This window comes from Mus caroli, chromosome 7 (assembly GCF_900094665.2).
Source record: "Mus caroli chromosome 7, CAROLI_EIJ_v1.1, whole genome shotgun sequence".
Classification (NCBI taxonomy): Eukaryota; Metazoa; Chordata; class Mammalia; order Rodentia; family Muridae; genus Mus; species Mus caroli.
In genome coordinates this window covers 136,303,619-136,321,345 of record NC_034576.1, presented here as the reverse complement: position 1 = coordinate 136,321,345, position 17,727 = coordinate 136,303,619, and the positions used below count along the sequence as shown (strand labels likewise).

Here is a 17,727-nt window from a genome sequence, read left to right as displayed (position 1 = left end):
ATCACAGGGCCACCAATGGAGGAGGCTAGAGAAAGTACCCAAGGAGCTAAAGGGATCTGCAACCCTATAGGTGGAACAACAATATGAACTAACCAGTACCCCCTGGAGCTCATGTCTCTAGCTGCATATGTATCAGAAGATGGCCTAGTCAGCCATCAGTGAAGAGGCCCATTGGTCGTGCAAACTTTGTATGCCTCAGTACAGGGGAACGCCAGGGCCAAGAAGTGGGAGTAGGTGGGTAGGGGAGTGGGGCGGGGGGAAGGGTATGGGGGACTTTTTGGGATAGCACTGGAAATGTAAATGAAGAAAATACCTAATAAAAAATATATATAAAGTATGTTCATATACTTTACATATTTGTTTAGAGGTACTTCTCCCAGTTTAAAAGAATTATAGTGGCTGCTTAAATATCTTTGGCTTATTGATTAACACTTGATTGATTGGTTCAACAAATACAGTTCTTTGCACATCCAACAAAGGATGTAGTTCCATTAGGTAAATCAATCAATATATCATTGTAAGAAAAAAGAATGGTATGCGTTATGGTCTTCAGTCAATAACAATTAGGAAAATGGACGGAAGCATGCTTTTAAACAAAAATGTCCAGTATAATGAGTGAATTGGAATGAAAGTTCCCTCCATTCTCTTCCTCCACTGGATATTTCTTGTACCACCCAGCCCCAAACTGGTATACTGTGGTGGCTTATACTGGTTTTCAATGTGATACAATGTAGAATCACTTTGGAGACAAGTGTCTGGGCACAGGGATACCTAAGAGATTGTCTAGATTAGGTTCACTGTGCCAGAAAGATCAACCCTAAATGTGGGCAGCACCATCCCCTGGACTAGGCTGTCTACACTGAGGTTGGGTATATGGATTAGGGGAGGGAAGCAGGGAAGGGAGGAGTGTGGAGCAAGAGGAAAAGATGTGTGCAGAGCCATTTCCCTGGCATGGAAGGACTCCCTCCTTCAGTATTCACCGGTTATCTGCCCAGTCCTCGGGTGGCTATAAACATGTGCAAGCTAAAACACCAATCACAGGTAATATGATGCCCTTTTTTTTCATGGGGAAAGGACAGGACAGCAGGAGGTTGATGGTGATGTGACACTTCTAATAGCTGATTTTTAAGCTGATTCCAGTAGACAGTCAGGAAAAGCATCTCAGGTAGAGAAGCAAGCATGTGCAAATTCTCAGGACAGCAGGACAAGTCTTGTATTCCAAGAGCAGGCAAGGCGTGTAGGCATGTGAAAAGCATGTGGAAGTCTGCAGGGGAGAGGACTTGGGAACCACAGGCCAAATTCAAAAGGTGATATCCTATCAGTGCAGTGAGAAACAAGCACAGGCACATTGGAAGATTGCAGTTTTAAGTGACCTTCCACTGCTAGAGAATAGATGGAAAGAAAGCAAAGGCAGACTGGGGAGAGCCTGGATTAGAAGGGTTTATAGGAGGAAGCCATGTATTGAGGAGAGATGCCTGAGGGTTGAACAGGAAAGGGATGGAGGGGAGAATGGGAAGAAGCCATGGGAGCAGGAGGGGTGCTATAGAGAGCAGCTCTGCAGGACTGTTCCCCTGTTCAGTAGAGGGGGTAAAAGCCCTGGAGCCCGACAGATGATTGAAGGGTTTTCTGCCACAAGCAGATAATGAATAATGATGCCCTTTGTACAGTCAAGGAAGATCAAAGAAAGGGTGGATGGGGTGGATGGGGTGGATGGAGCTACGATGTGAGGGAAGGGTTCAGAGGAAGAATCACTAAAGGAGAAGAGTAGAACGGCCACATAAGAGCCAGGTGTCCTATTCTTTTTATCTCTGTCACTCTGGTCTTCAGTACTTGGAGTTGAAGAAAATCCCCAAGAATAAAATCACCAATCTTTATCTATCTATCTATCTATCTATCTATCTATCTATCTATCTATCCATCCATCCATCTATCTATCTAATCTAATATCTGTGTCCTATGCCCCTTCCCTGTCTCCTCCTCCCAATCAACCTGAACACCCCCTCTTCCCTCCCCACTGACTATACTGATGAAGAACATTCAGGTGTTGGCAAGGCTAAGCCAAACTGCCTTTCAGCTAACCCTTCCTGTTCATTTTTTTCAGGATCATCCAGATGTGCTGACTGTGCAACTGCAGTTGGAGAGCCGAGACCTGATCCTCAGACTGGAAAGGAATGAGTAAGTCAAGGTCCTTCTTGGTTACAGAGTGGCAGAGAAAGTTAGGGCCATGTCCACTAAAAACGGCTCTATCGTTTATATCACCACCAGGATGGATCCAATCTCACAAACTTGCTCCAGTGTAATAAGCTGCATCTTATGCTTTTCTTCAAAAATTTGGCTCTTTAATGGAGAAATTATAAATTCCCAGAAAATAGTACACTGGGTTTCTTTGTTGTTGTTTGTTTGTTTGTTCTTTCGTTCTTTCTGAGAGAATAGGTCTGTTATGTTTCATGTATGGCTTCTCAGGGGAAATGGTGTCTCCTTTACCCCCTGACACTCCCATAAGAACCACTGCTGCAAAGGATTTCTCTCATCTCTTTAATTCTTACTTTAGCTAATGAGGTCTTCCAGTGAGCAGCCTGTATTTCATAGATTAACTCTATTTGTCAGGTCCCCCCTTGTGTAAAGCAGGAGAACCAGATCCTCTTCCTCGCTCTGAAGAATGGGGGTCCCCTGGGCGTGGGGGTGGGGCTGACAGAGGAAGGAGGACAACCACCAGGGACACGCAGTTGCAGAGACAGGATCAACCTCCATATAAGCAAACCACCCCCTTCATTGTATCAGAGCTTGCGTTTGTGGCTCTGAGACAGTCCAATGGAAGAGCCACCCGTCCTGACATGTAGCATCTAAGGCCACAAAGTGCTATATGCATAAAATGGCACAGCCTGCTCCCTGGGATCTACAACCTGCCGCTTGGTGTTTTCTCTTACATGCCTAGCTTTCACCACTGAGTGGATCAAAGGTGTGAAAACCAGTAAAGAAATGACATGTTTTAGCTTTTTCTTGTATCCCGATGACTTGAAAAAAGAGATCTGGGCACATGGGTTGAATACTCAGAGTTCTGAACAGAATATTATTTTGCTTTTATGTGGCTATATTCAGAAAGTAAACATCTTAGAAGATCTTTTTAGACAATGTAACTGGTATGTATGCATGTGCAGGTATAGGGGCGCACCTGTGCATACCAATGCGTATTTACATATGTAGACAGACGGTCGCTTCCCCTATTGCTTTCTCCACTATGGGCATTTTTTTTTCTTTTTGAGACAGGGTCTCTCACTGAGCCTGAAGCTAAACACTAAGTTTTCCCACAATAATTTTACATGGACAGCACACACATAAAAGCCACTGGGAAATTCACCTTTTTTTTTTTTTTGCATTGCTGCACATATACGGTTTTGTAAATATCTCCATGGAGGTAACTATGGGATTTGTTTAGAATGTGAAATGTCCTCTGTGGGCTCAGGTGTTTAAACCCTTGCTTCTCAAATGGTAGCGCTGGTTTGGAAGGCTGTGAAGCCTTTAAGGAGTAGGGCCTCTCTAGAGAAGGCGGGTCACTGGTGGCAGACCCTGAGACTTCATAACCTGTCTCACTTGTCTGATTTCTCCTCCTGGGCATGGATGCAGTGTGACCAGCAACCTCACACTCCTACCACCATGCCTTCACCATGATGGACCGTGTTTGCAAACTGTCCATCAAAGTAAGCCTTCCCTGAAGATGCTCCTTGCCAAATGCTTGCTCACAGCAGTGAGAAAAGTAGCTGGTACTGTAGATGCTCTCTGAAAGACACAGAAAAACAAACAAACAAACAAAAGTCTCATAAAGACCTCTGTAGGATCCTGTGTCCTTTAGGGGTTGCTATGATTGGCAGCAGGGCTTAGAAATGTCTGTCCTGCACATGGTCTGGGCATCTGGCCATTAGAGGAACATGCTGCCCAGCACAGGGGAGGCTGTGACCCTGAGCTTGCAGATGATCTTAGGGATGCAGGTAGAAGGGTGGAAAAAAATCTTATGAAATCCTTTTCTGTTTTTACTACAAAGAGTTTGTTCCACAACAGAAAACAGAAGACTGTAGGGATAAAAGAAACAAAAAATAACAACAAAATAAACCAACGTACAACCCCTGGGTGACGGGCAAGTGCAAAGGTGGACGCTTGCCTGATGAATGTGGCTTTGCTTTGGATGTCTCTAGTTGACACAGCAGTCTCTGTACAACCCTCCACCACTGCTTCAGTTAGCATCATTATTGGCGTGCCCTTCCATAGAAAATGCTGTCTTGGCCCCATCTGGTTCTCTAGGTTTGTAAAGTGGGTTAATTGCTCTGTTCATGGCTCCCTCTGGAAGTGATTTACCCTCTGTTACTGAAGATAGCATAATGCATGCTGACAACCAGACAAAGGATAATTTGTGTGGAAAATCATCTCAAAGGTGCCCTAATTTATTCCTGTCCAATCCTTTAGGCCTTTCCCAAAATAACCTCAGAATTAAAAAAGTTAGAAACACAAAATGCTTTTTTTTTTCTCAATCTCTTCCTTTCTTTCTTCCTAATCTCTTTGTCTATATTTTTAGAGGATGTGGATTATGAGACTGGAGAGATGACCCAGAGGTTAAGAGCACTTGGTGCAGGACCTGATAACTGTCTGTTACTCCAATTCCAGGGGATCCAGTGCCCTCTTTTAGCCTCCGTGGGCTCTACACTTCCAAGATGCACAGACACACATGCAGCCAAAGCACCCATACTCATAAAATAAAAATAAATGAATCTTTTTTTTTAAAGTATCTGGAATATCTTGGCACAGTGATAAAATTGTAATCTCAGCACTTAGGAGGCTGAGGCAGAAGATTCACCACAAGTTCAAGGGAAGAATGGGCTGTATAGGGAACTTTTAGGCCAGCCCTGGCCAAAAATAACAGAACAAAACAAAACCTTAATAAAAACTATAATAATGGATTTAAATTTACAATACAGAGTGACTACACAGTTATCCCTCTGAGGTGCTGTAGCTTTGGTTTCCTTATACCAGTTGTACTGACGTTATAATTTTGCAGTGCTGTTAATCAAACCCAGGGACTTGTGTGCACTGAGCTAATGCTTCCCCTCTCGGCTTTCCCTTAGTCCCCACCTGTGCCAATTTTAAAGATCACAGTCTGTTAAAAGTAGTGTTTTCATAATTCAGACGTTCTGGTATTGCTCTTTTAATGATGTTTTCACCCAAATATTCAGTGTAACCTTTTAAAAAGAAGATGACGTGTCTATTAAAAGTGAAGCGATGCATATGTACAGTTTTGTGAGGAAGGTAAAGTTTCTACGATTCTCCTCGGCTGTAAGACACAAAAGGTAATTAATCCTGCACCTTTTAATTAAATTTTAATTTCCATAGCCTTTGGCCCAGGAGAGCCAATTTAGAAAGTTTAGTCAAATGAAGCTGTAAGAAATGAGAATGGGTCATTAAAATATTTAACACCCAGGACAGTAGAGGGCCTGACCAATCAGATAGCCAGACTGTTACAGCTAGGAATTAGCCCCAGGTTCAAAGTCGTTCACTGCCGAGGCTCTTCCTCAAAATTAAATTGGAAGAAGATGAATAAAATGATGAAGGACTTTACTGCTGCAAAAGAAATTCCACGATGTGCCCAATGTAAATATCGTGTTAGGAAATTGTACACATGGCCTTCGGTTTTCATTTCAAAATGATATGTATGCCACATAGCTCTGAATACAGGGACTATAAAAGAAGGCTTTATTGTTTGACAGTAAGAAAATATCATGTTATAGGTTAGGAAGGAACTTTATTTTAAAAGTGTGAAAACTGGGAATGTTTCAAAAGAGAAAGGATGGCATGTGCCCCAGCCATTAAAGGACATACAAAACAGGACCATTTTTCAAAAGACCTTTGAACAGCCTCACGCAACTCCCAGAGAGCAAAAAGTGTCTTCTTTTTTGAGCAACCAAACCCTGGATATCTTGAGATTTGTTATAATATAAAACATGCTTAGCAATTAAAACTGAACTAAGAGTGGCCTTGGTCCCTTCGATCACAAGAAGTGTCATCTAGTCTGATGCTGGCAGAGCCCTCTCATTATCCTCCTCAAACCCCTGCCTGGTAAGACAGCTCTTCACAGAGCAGAGCTGGCTTCTTATGAAATACTCATTTCAAGGGATCTGTTTGATTTGCCTTCTAGCATCCCTAATTTGTGCAAAGATCTGCTGGTGGCTTAAAATATGTGTTTATTTAACCATAATTGAATGTTTAAAGAAACATTAAGTTTCCCTGGAGCAGCATCTATCAGGACGTTGCCGTCTGTCTATGGGACAGCAGGGACCAGATTTTAGCTGCTGTAACTCCCCTGCATCCCTATAGATTCCCCAGCCATTCCTCAGTGTTGCAGAAACTGCATCTTTGATCAAAATGCTTTATGGGACATGCTGGCCAGTTTAGACATCCATTTTATTTTCCAAAAAAAATTTTTTTAAACTGAGAGCACTAGACCCCATTCAACACATCTCTCCGCCCCAGGGAGCCTTCGTTAACAAGTCCTGTTCCACCACTGCTCAAAGGTAGTTGCTGTGGGAAATCCATGAAAAACTAAATTTATACTTGGGGACTCTCTGAGCACAAAGAATGTCACTATTGATTTTATCCTACCTGGAACAATTCCAGACATCTCTAAAAGGCACCTCTAATTAGTATGTTGCTCCAGAACAATAACAGAGTGAGCGTTTAAACATTGTTCCATGGTGGGTATAAATATCTAGGAGGGTGTTTGTTTTCATTTGGGGGATTATAACATAATAGCATTTCTCCCATCCCTTTCCTTCCTCCAAACCTTCCCATGTGCGCCTCCCAACCCTCCCTCAAATCCATGGCCGTAACTTGCTCAGTCCATATAAAGTTATTTTCATGTGTTTTCAGGGCTGACTGTTAGGCACTGGAAAATCATTAGGTGTGCCCTTTCTTCCCTGGGGAAGTCCACCTCTCCCACTCCCAGCGTTCCTCGATTGGCTATAGCTTTTTGTGTAGGGTGGAGGCCTCATGGACCTCATTCACTTTTTCATGTCCACAGGTACCACCCTTCTTTAGCTCTCATTTGGCAGCTATGTTGGTGAGACTTTATGTGTGTAGTTCTGTTGTTGCAAAGAAGTCAATCTCACAGCAAACTCCCTGACCATTTGGCTCTTACAGTCATCTTCCCTGCTGAGCCTTAGGTGTGGGAATTGTTTTGTAGATGCACCCATTGGGTCTGGGCTCCACAACTCTGCATCTTGATGGTTGTGGCTTTCTATAGTGGTCTCCAGTTACAAAGAGAAGTTTCCTTGATGAGGGATGAAGACTACACTTATCTGTGGGTGTAAGGAGAAATGTTTATAGATTGTTGCTAGGGATTATGCTGGTTTACTAAAATTGTGGTCTTCTCCAATATCCACGACTTCACCAGGACTGAGTAGTTGGCTGTTTCCAATACCAGCTATGTTTTCCCTCTTGTTGAGTGGATCTGAAGTCCAGTTAGAGAGGGGTTGGTTACCACCTAGGTGTGTGTACCACAACTGCACTTTTAGTGTTATCACAACACACTGGAGGTTGAAAGGTGTTGTTATAGGTTGTCCCATGGGTGTTAAGGACGTGTAGGACTGTTGGTTGCTTCCCAACTTTGGAAGCTTACATGGTACCTTCTGTTACCAGGCAAACTAATCCTTAGGGAAGGTCAGTCCCCACTCAGTGGTCTCTAGGCATTATTTCTAGAGTGCACGGTGTCTTTAGCACCAGGGACTTACCTCCCACCTCTGGGGGATAACCAAAGGCAACAGCAGCAGGCCATATGTTCAGAGAGTCTCTTGGACAGCCATAACCAATAACTCAAGTGAGGGCTTCTCCTGTCTGTTGAGGTTTTTGTTAGGTTGACTTTGGCTCTCCGAAGGAGCACCATCAGTTCAGATGAGGAAAGTTCACTAAAACAATATATGTATATCCATACATGGCATTATATATATTTTTTAAGTAAATAGTTAAAAGTATAATTGCTTTTGGCTTTTTTAGACATATTTATAAGGGTGTTTATTTTAGATAATTCCTCAGGCTACATCATACAAATGGGAGAAGTGTGGCTAGTGTGGAGATTGCATTTGGTGGATTAAGACTTGGCTAAGTGACCATGTAGAGGATGTTGGATCATCATTCATGCTGACCTGGGCTATGATGGGCAGCTGGAGAAGCTGCTGCTGGTTGCCTTGGGGGCAATCCTTTCGCTTAGCCTCACCCTGGCCCATGGTTTTGGCAGTTGTTGCTATAAAGACATAATGGGGTGTCCTAATCACATCTCCTGGCAGCGCAAGGCTGAGAGGATAAGCGTGCCTGACACGGCAGGATCTGGATTACCGAGATTTTGATACTTTGGATCAATGGGCCAAAACTAACAAGATGAGATTAAATAGAGATAAATGTAAAGGCCTGTGCTTGAGTTAACAGTATAAGAAACAAAAGCCCTGCAAGTTCAGGAAAATTGGCCAGTAATCTTGTGAATGAGACTGCTGACTCAACAGGAACCTTCAAGGCTACATAGCTGCTGATAAACTTGACTGCCACAGAGCATGTGGAAGGCAGTAGCAAGCCCTAGACTAGGGAATCACTTTTCTTTCCTATAGTGACCCTGGCCCGGCTACATCTAGACCCTATATTCTTTACAGTCCTACATGGCATTTGAGAGCCAGTGGATCCTGCCTTTGTGTGCCTACTGTTGATCAGTGGTTCTCTTCTCCCTACCAAGCAGGAATGACCTAAGGTCAGAGGGAGGGTCGTGATGTACCACCACCATCTCCCACACAGCCTACTGATCATAGGCACCAAGTAACCCTTACAATACTAGTGAATGATGGAACCTGAACAGCCTGCAGTCCTCAGACATGAGCGGCTAGGAGGTTGGCGACATGTCCTACAGGGATAGGAAACTATTTCAGGAGAGGAGCTTTGCAACCCAGCTGTTGTTTAAGCTGCTTGCAATCTGCTTAAGGTCTGCCCCAATTTCATGGTCTGCAGAGTGGGGTTAAGGTCTGTGAACATCAGTGTTGAAAGATTACTGCTCATGTTATCTCTGATTTCAGTATGGTTTCCCTGCCACGCCTGTGATGCTCATTATTTTATCACACTGGCTTCTTTTTGTGCTCCACTTAAAACTTTGTGGGGGAGTGAAAAAACTGGTTTAGATCTGTTCTCTTCCCAGAGGTCAGGTAACGGCCATACATCTCAGTTCTGACCAGACCTGGATTAGTGGGAGCCATCCTTTGGGTTCTTGTTGCAAGAAAGATTTTAACTTCATGGTCTTGATATTCTCAACCACTGCCATTGTGAAGCTCTTGTGTGTAGATTCTTCACGTTTTCTCAGAGGAATGCCACCTACATGTAGCATCATGAGCTCTAAATTTCCTTGCTGATTCTAAGTGCTGGTTAAATGAAGAACAAAACTTGACTCCCTAAATCCATGACTCCACCTCTCTGCTTCCCTTATCCTGTTGATAAATCCTCATTAGCATTTTGTTAATGCATCATTGACATCTGGTGATTCACTTACTTTTCTCTTCATTTACTCATGAATATTTGATTGACACCTGACATGACCTTGGGCATTGGAGATGATAGAATGGTCTGACATGACATGGCCGTGGGCCTTAAAGATAGAACAGTGAATGAGGTAAAGGCCTGGCCTTTTGCAGACAAGCCAAGGAGCCCAAGACTAGACAGACCATGGAAAAAGCAGTAGACAAAAATCAGTTGTGCTTGTAGCCAAGGAAGGACAGCACATGACACCATCCTAGCCTTGAGACAAAAGCAGATGTATAATTGAATGTCATTCAAGATATATAAATAAGCATGAAGCAAGTAAAGTGGGCAAATGGTAGAAGGTTCAAGAGAGAAGGAGAGGCTATGCAAAGGTCCAGAGTAATGAGGAAGGGGCCTTCCAGAGACAAGGATCTCATTGGGCTAGTGAGCAGATGATACAGAAAGAGGCAGGATACCTAAGCCATGGAGGGTCTTCTGTTCATGTGAGGACCTAGAATTTTCACATGGTGGGACACCATGAAAGAAAGGCCTGTGAACAATATTATGGCATGATATGGGTCAACTAATTCTGGCCGTATGAGAAGATAGCATTGGAGGATATGAAGAATGAGTGTGACTGTTGTTATCTAAAAGAAGAGGATGAACCAAATGAGCATCCAAGGACAGAAGGAAGTTGCTGGAAAACATTTATTTTGAGGCAGAATGGACTGAAGTCGAGGAAACATTTGAACAGTTGTGGTGATGGGACAGAATATCCCAGGGATGGATGATTTTGACACAGGAAGAGCTAGAAGTGCTACTTTAATCAGATTAAGAGACCCCCCAAAGCATAGTGAGGAGTTCCGTCTGGAGTGGTGATCAGAGACATTAAAATGTGGATATGGCTGGCACAGTCTTATGAGATACCTGAGCTGCATGGAGCCTGATGCTAAGATGGACCATGGAGCATGATGGTGATCTGAACAAGGCTTTTCTTTGGAATTTCTGGATTTATGCAGCTGGCAGTAATACACACCAAAAGTGGGTAGATCTCAAACAGAGGGCAGCTATTATAACCAAAGGCAATGCCCACTCCCTTCAGCTTCTAAGCCAGAACCTATATAACAGGGAGAGCCTCCAGGCATGCATGCTTCCTCCAACACCTCTTCTGCATTCCTCTTAGTCCACACCTACCTGTACAGTTACCCCTCTACAAGAAGCTCAAGAAGGCCCTCTTCCCTGAATGAAACTCGGGAGATTGTTTCTTGGCCACTACCATTAACCCTAAGTCAAGTGTTTAATGAACACAAGGAGCATGGCCATCCTCACAGACAGTTCTGTGGTTCAGAGCTTGGACTAGCAGGAAAATGTCCACTTATAATGGGTCTCTAGTCTGAAGTTCCTGATGTAGCATTTTCCAGTTGCCCCAGTGAATGTTGTCTCCTATGAGGTTAGACTACATCTGTTCAGCTCACCCTACCTTATGCCTCAGAGAATAGGAGGCTTTAGAGGCCACTGGAATGCATTGCTACGGATGGCTGGAAGGCCAGGAGATAGTTCTGTGAGCATGAGCGTCATCTTTGAATTGACACAAGCTATACCAATTTGAACCATCTTCTGACTAAACGAAACTCGTCAGATTTTGCTAGCAGCTTCTCAGCCTTAACATTTAAGAGCATTTTAATTGGGCTAAATTTTATTTCCTGATATGAGCTGAATTCCTTTGAGTCTCTCTTTTTATTTGAAGTTGTGCAGACAGACACTGGAAAAGGTCAGAATACCATTTTTAGAATGTTTTGTTCACCCATCTGACTTAACATGTAAGTGTCTCAATGAGTTAAGATCAACCTTGTCCTAACAGTGTCTCTTCTTGTTGCAACCGGGGAGTGTAGCATCCTTAATTGGGTTCCATGGGAGATGAGGACCTGCAAAGGATGCTTGAAGATAAAGTAGATCTCCAGTTCCACTTTTTTCACTTTAATCCTTCAGCTCTTGGACCACACACACAGGTTGAAGGTTTGCCAAAAAGAATCCTACAAGGTGGATCTCTATCTCTGCTTCTGAGGCTGCATCCCAAACGAATGGGAATAGTAATCTTGTCTTCTCTCAGTGATCTCTGGCCACTGAGGGGAGCCAGTGAAATCTCCGGATGTCATTGTACTGGCCCTGTCCTGGAGCATGGCTGGGTAGGTGTACAGGTGCTGCATGGGCTGTCTGCCTTATGGCTAGCATCTTCTTGACGTTTTCCTGGTTTTCATTTCCTCTGCAGAACAACCATGGCACTTCTGTTCATGGGTGTCACTAAGATTCATCAGCCACTTAAGTCATCAAAATTAATATGCAAGAGAGCTTGGAGCGTTAGTGTAGTTTTAATAAGTTTGTGGCCATTGATTTCAGCAGGTTCTCCAACTGCTGTGTAAGTACACAAGGGTAAATGATTCTGTTCAGAAATGTTTACTGCGAAGTCATTATCCTGAATGGAATTGGAGCCCGTGCCTATTATTGGCCAGTGCTTCATTGTGTGCTTTGAGTAACTTGAACTTGGCAATTGGATACAGCTGTTTCCTTGATTCCTCCTCAGCCCCTCTCATTAATGCTGCCAATTCCTACTTTATCAGTGATGTAAAAAGCTCTGATGTCATTAATCACCAATAGACTAGTTTTTAATCACTATAAAGTCTTCATGGTATGGCTGTGTTTTGCCAAGGGCTTAAACAGGTTTTAGCACACTGGTGTTTATAGCCACATTAGACACAGGAGACAAAGGGGAAAACAACTCACATGGTCATCAGCAGGTGGATAAACAGCATGTGGTTATAGATCCCAAAACGATTGTTTTTTTCTGACTCAAGAAAAAATGTCACTCTGACACAGGCTGCAGCCAAGATGGACCTTGAAGCTATTGAGTTAAGCAAAATAAGCCAGGGACAAAGGACAACCAAGAGTGTAAGTTCACTTCTATGAATGTCCTAGTTTCTTCTCTGTTGGTGTGATAAAACATGCTGACCAAAAGCAACAAAGGAAAGAATTAATTTATTTTATGTTATAGTCCCAGATCATAGTCAATGATAGCCAGGAAGCCAAGGCAGGTACTTGAAGTAGGTCATGTCACAGCCACAGCTACATCAACCTCAGCCATTTTCTTACTAGATCAGATTTCCTTCAGAGTTTGCTGTCTCTTGACTTTTACATTTAAGCTCATTTTAATTGAGGTAAAATTTGTTTGAGAGAGAGAAAGGAATATACCCGTGTTGCTTGGTTGCTGTTCCACACAGCATAGCCTCTGACTAAGGAATTTACTTCACCGCCGAAGGAGCACAGTAAGAACGATGGAAGATGCTGGGTGGGATGTAGGCTTATGATCTTATAACTCAGGGTCATCAGGAATGGTGTGGCCCACATCAGTTAACAATCAGGACAATCTCCCGTAGACATCCTCACAACCAATTTTATAATCAAGGCAATTGCTTGGTTGAGATTCTGTCCAGAGATTCTAGATGACAGCTAAAATAAACCAGAACAATGAAGTACCGAAGATGAACAAGTGGAGCTTGAAGCAGATGCTTGTGTGGCATTCACTATCCGAAGCAGGGAGCAAGGAAGGCAGGCACCAGCTCAGCTCACTTCCTGCATTTCATTCAGCTCAGGATTCCCTGCCCAGGGCATGGTCCTACCCACAATTAAGACAGGATCAAGATAATCTCCTACAGGAATGCCCAGAAGTCATTTCTAGATTCTCTTAAGGTGAAAAATAACACTAATTTCCATACTAGAGTTTAGAAGCAAGCCATACTTTCCAAATAGTTGGAGGTCTCATCTGAAGCTTTCCTGCCTCTGGGTTCCCAAAAGTTCAAGTCCGGGCTGTAGTCTGTCTCCCTGCCTTCTTGGTTCCATCCTTCTCCTGATGCCAGACAACTCTGTCCAGTGTCCTGCTTCATTCACCCTCCCTTGATCTACCTCATTTGACTTCCAGTCTTCACTTCAAACTGGCATCAAGAATGGGAGAGTTCCAAGTTTCCTGTGGGCTATGGGCTGTAGGCTGTGGGCTGGAGTGAGCCATGAGGGTCCAGGCTGCCTGTTGGCTGGCTTGGGAGCTGATTATGTGCCCACCAGCTGGTAATCCTTGTACAATAATGAATTGTTTTTGTCAGACTCTCCATCCTGACACATCCCATTATCTCATCCTAAGATTCTTATACATGGAGCAGTAAAAATAATGGTTGTTATCATCTCTAAAAATGAATAGTGATTCTCTAATATCAATTCTCCACGCAGAACTAACATGTTGCAGATATTATATTTCCTTTCTTCTTCCCTCCCTGCAACATAGATTCAGAATCACCATGCAAACACACCTCTGGGCATGTGCAGAGGACAAATGGGTCCAGAAAAGTTTAATCTAGCAGGGCAGACCCACTATGAATGTGGGTACCACCATCTGCTAGGCTAGAGTGCGCAAATAAGAAGGGGAAAACAAAGTGAGAACATGACCTTCTTTCTCAGCTTCCTGAAGCAGTGACCAGTTGTCCTCCACTCCAGCCACCATGCCTTCCCTGCCATGATGGAGAAGCCTCCTTAAGCTGAGAAAAAAAAAAAGTAAAAAACAAAAAACAAAAAAACAACCCACCCTTCTTTAAGTTATCTTGTCAAGTATTTTGTTCCTGTAATGACAGAAGTAACTAATGCAGGGTTGTTTATTTATATCAGTAGAGTAGATAGAATGTTAAGGAGTTGGTTAAATTAAAAATTAACATTTTACCTCAGGAACTATAGAAATATATGTAAACTTTCTCTAAATTTTGGATCTAGTTTATTGGCTTAATGATTGAGACTGGATTCCAGCACCCTGTCTGTTCTAGTTATTTTTTTTTTCCTATTGTTGAGAGGAGACAGCATTGCCAAGGCAGCTTCTAAGAGAAAGCATTTAATTGGGGGCTTGCTTACAGTTTCAGAGAGAGAGTTCATGTCCAAAACTTGGCAGGCAACATAACAGCAGGCAGGCAGGCATGGCACTGAGGCTAAACACTTCCATTCTGATCCATAAGCAGGAGGCAGAGAGAGAAACTGGACATGGCAAGGACTTTTTAAATTCAAACCCCACCCCCAGTGACATGCTTCCTCCAATAAGGACACACCTTCTAATCCTGCCTAAACACTTTCACAAACTGAGAACCAGACATTCAATTCCCTGAGCCTGTGGGGGCCATTCTCATTCAACCACCTCACCCTCTCCATTCTATAAGCACTTCATTCAAAAAATTTGTGCTTCAACACTAGACCACAAAATAATTTTTACATTTAGAAAATTAGTCATTTCTCAAATGGCTGCTTTCCTCCACAGCCATTCTGAATGAGATCTATAGCCCTAGGAACTTTGAGCACCAGAATCCATCCTCATCTCTCTGGGAAGAATGAGTGGCTTGGCTAAATAAGCAGACACATACTGATCACCCATAGAATCAAGAGGAATGTATCACATTTAAGTATGGAGACCGATTAACTGATTCTTGAGTGAGCCCTTGTTCTTCTTCAGGTATATTTTATAGTAAACCATGGAACCTTAGGCTTCAGGGTTGTTCCCTGAAAGCATGGGTACCATTGGCTGCATCCTTGGAGGCACACCTGTCTATTTCCTTGGGAAAGTTAAACACATAAAAAAATTTCAGTCTAGGAAAAATCCTGCTATAGGAATGCTCCTGTTCAGTAGTCATACAAGTGGAATCCCCAGGCTGTGGGGAGGATACAGGGTAGACAGCACCCCAATCAAGACAGGGCCCCTCAACGGGAGGCATAGATGGCCTTGGGTGAAGACTGGAGGGCTTTTATGGCCCACTCAGTGGTGAAACCTTGGCCTCCTGGAGACTGTTGAATAAAACAAGAAGATGATGATGGACATGAGGCTTGGGAACCTCCAGGATGCTCCTTCTGTTCTTAAAGCACATGACTGAGGTGTGCTGTTGACTTTAGGGTTTGTTTGTTCCACACTCTCGCCTGCGTGTCCTATGAGTCACAAGGATAAAACTACAGTTTAGGGTAACAAATCTTAACAAGGTTTTTGTTCACAAAGGCCAATTCTGTTGCCTTTGAACATGTCCATCTTTCCCTCCCTGCTGACCTTCACAGACAGGAATCCAGATGAACATTCAGAGGACATTGCTGTTGGATAGAATTTAAGTAAAATGCTTTTTGCTGCCAAAAACAAGAGTTGCTGAATATTTTTGATGGGTTGACATCTTTTCTTCTATAATCTTTGGCAAGGAAATTTTATAAAAGGAGATTATGGAAAAAACACAAATACTATATAAACAGTAGGAATTTATAGAGTATATTTGTAACTTCAATACTCACATAGCATATATCAAATATACTCATAATCTCTATGTATCCTATATTATTTATATTGCATTATGTTAGACTATAAACTATATTATATAATACATTTTCCATTCTTCATTTTCTTAAAGGTATCCAGTAACCAACAAGTTATATCTAGAAAAATAAAGTCCATTCTAGATCTCTAATGATGGAGCTTGAGGTAAGGTCTCACTGTGTAGCCGAGGCAGGCTTTAAGCCAGTGGTGATCTTCTTCTTTCAGTCTTCTGACTGAGCCAGGTATGGTGGGGATGCATGGCTGGTGGCATATGCATGGGTGCTAGGATAACAGGTATGAGCCACTACTCATTTTCCATGACTGTTAGCACTCTAGTGGATAGTGTCAACCCGGGAGAATGGGGCCTAAAAAAATGAGGTGGATTTAAAATCTCATGCAGTAGCCAATATCAGGCAATTAATGGTCTGATGGTGAAGAATCACATGAATGAGATGTTCAATCACAAGGACAGGCCACATATGGTGAAACCATGTTTCCATAGAAAGGCACATGGAGTAACAGCTGAAGTAAACTCACTCCTCTCACCACACCTGGGAGGAGCATGAAAACATATTCCAAGAATCATTTTGTGCTTTGAAGAAACTGAGATCACAAGACTCTTGTTTTCTTGGAGTGTTTTTACAATTTCAGTCCTCAGAATTCTCACATGACTCCAGTTTTTGGACTGTTCTGACACATGACTTTTCTGTAGGTGTTGGGGAAATAGCTAAGTCAGCAAATTACTTGCTATACAAGGACAAGAATATGAGTTTAATCCCAAGAACCCAGAGGAAACAAAACAGGTATGGTGGTACATGTATGCAATCCCATTGCTTTGGAGGCAGAGACAGGCCAGTCCCTGGGGCTCTCTAGTCAGCAAGCCTAACCCATTTGGTGAGCTCCAGGCAAATAAAAATCTGTCTCAAAAAAAAAAAAAAAAGCAAAAACAGAACAACAACAACAGAAAACATGGTTGTTGTCCACTGACCAACACCCACCCACCAAAAAATTAGAGTGGTATAAATTTACTTACTAAAAAAATGACAGGTTTTTACTTCGAAACAGATATTAGAACATAGAAGCTGAGATGACCTAGACATCAATTCTTTCCAATATCTAGAGACTGAGTATTAAAACTTTATCTGCCTGGAGCTAGAGAGATGGCTCAACAATTATAAGAGCACCAACTGCTCTTCCAGAGGTTCTGAGTTCAATTCCCAGCAACCACATGGTGGCTCACAACCATCTGTAATGGGATCCGATGTCCTCTTCTGTGTATGAAGATAGCGACAGTTTATTCATATACATAAAATAAATAAATCTGAAAAACAAACAAACAAAAACCATATTAGTCCTTGTTTCTTACTAAAAGGGAAAAAAAAAAAAAGATCTTCAGTCCCTGGCATCTCCAAACAGCCACTGCATATGCCTGAAGAGATGGCTCAGTGGTTAAGAGCAATTGTTTCTCTTGCAAAGAATCCTGCTGGGTTCTAAACACCCACAGGACAGTTCACAACCATATGTAGCTCTAGTTGCTTTGATATCCTGACTTTCCAACTTGATGTACTGCAAAAGTTGAAATAAGCCCCTTTCTGCTTTAAATTGCTTTTGGTCATGGTGTTTATTACAGCAATAGAAACCTAACTAAGACAAGGAACATACAATATTAATAAATGATGCAACTAACGTTGCATCTCCAAGTATTTCCATAATGTATGTGTATCTCCATAAATTTAATATATGTAAAGATGTAAATATGAGAGATGATTTTGGCATCTTCTTACCATGAACTCAGGAGACCACCATGGGGTCATGCCCTTGGCTTT

At 42.6% G+C, this 17,727-nt stretch overlaps 1 protein-coding gene across 1 annotated transcript in view; it reads left to right on the top strand.

Annotated features, from left to right (window-relative positions):
• Adam12 (ADAM metallopeptidase domain 12) overlaps positions 1 to 17,727 on the top strand; it is a 337,673-nt gene that overhangs the window by 91,524 nt on the left and 228,422 nt on the right. Inside the window, exon 3 of the mRNA XM_021167906.2 lies at positions 2,102 to 2,175. Within this exon, the coding sequence (XP_021023565.1) occupies positions 2,102 to 2,175 (74 nt within the window). The remainder of the gene's footprint in view (positions 1 to 2,101; positions 2,176 to 17,727) is intronic.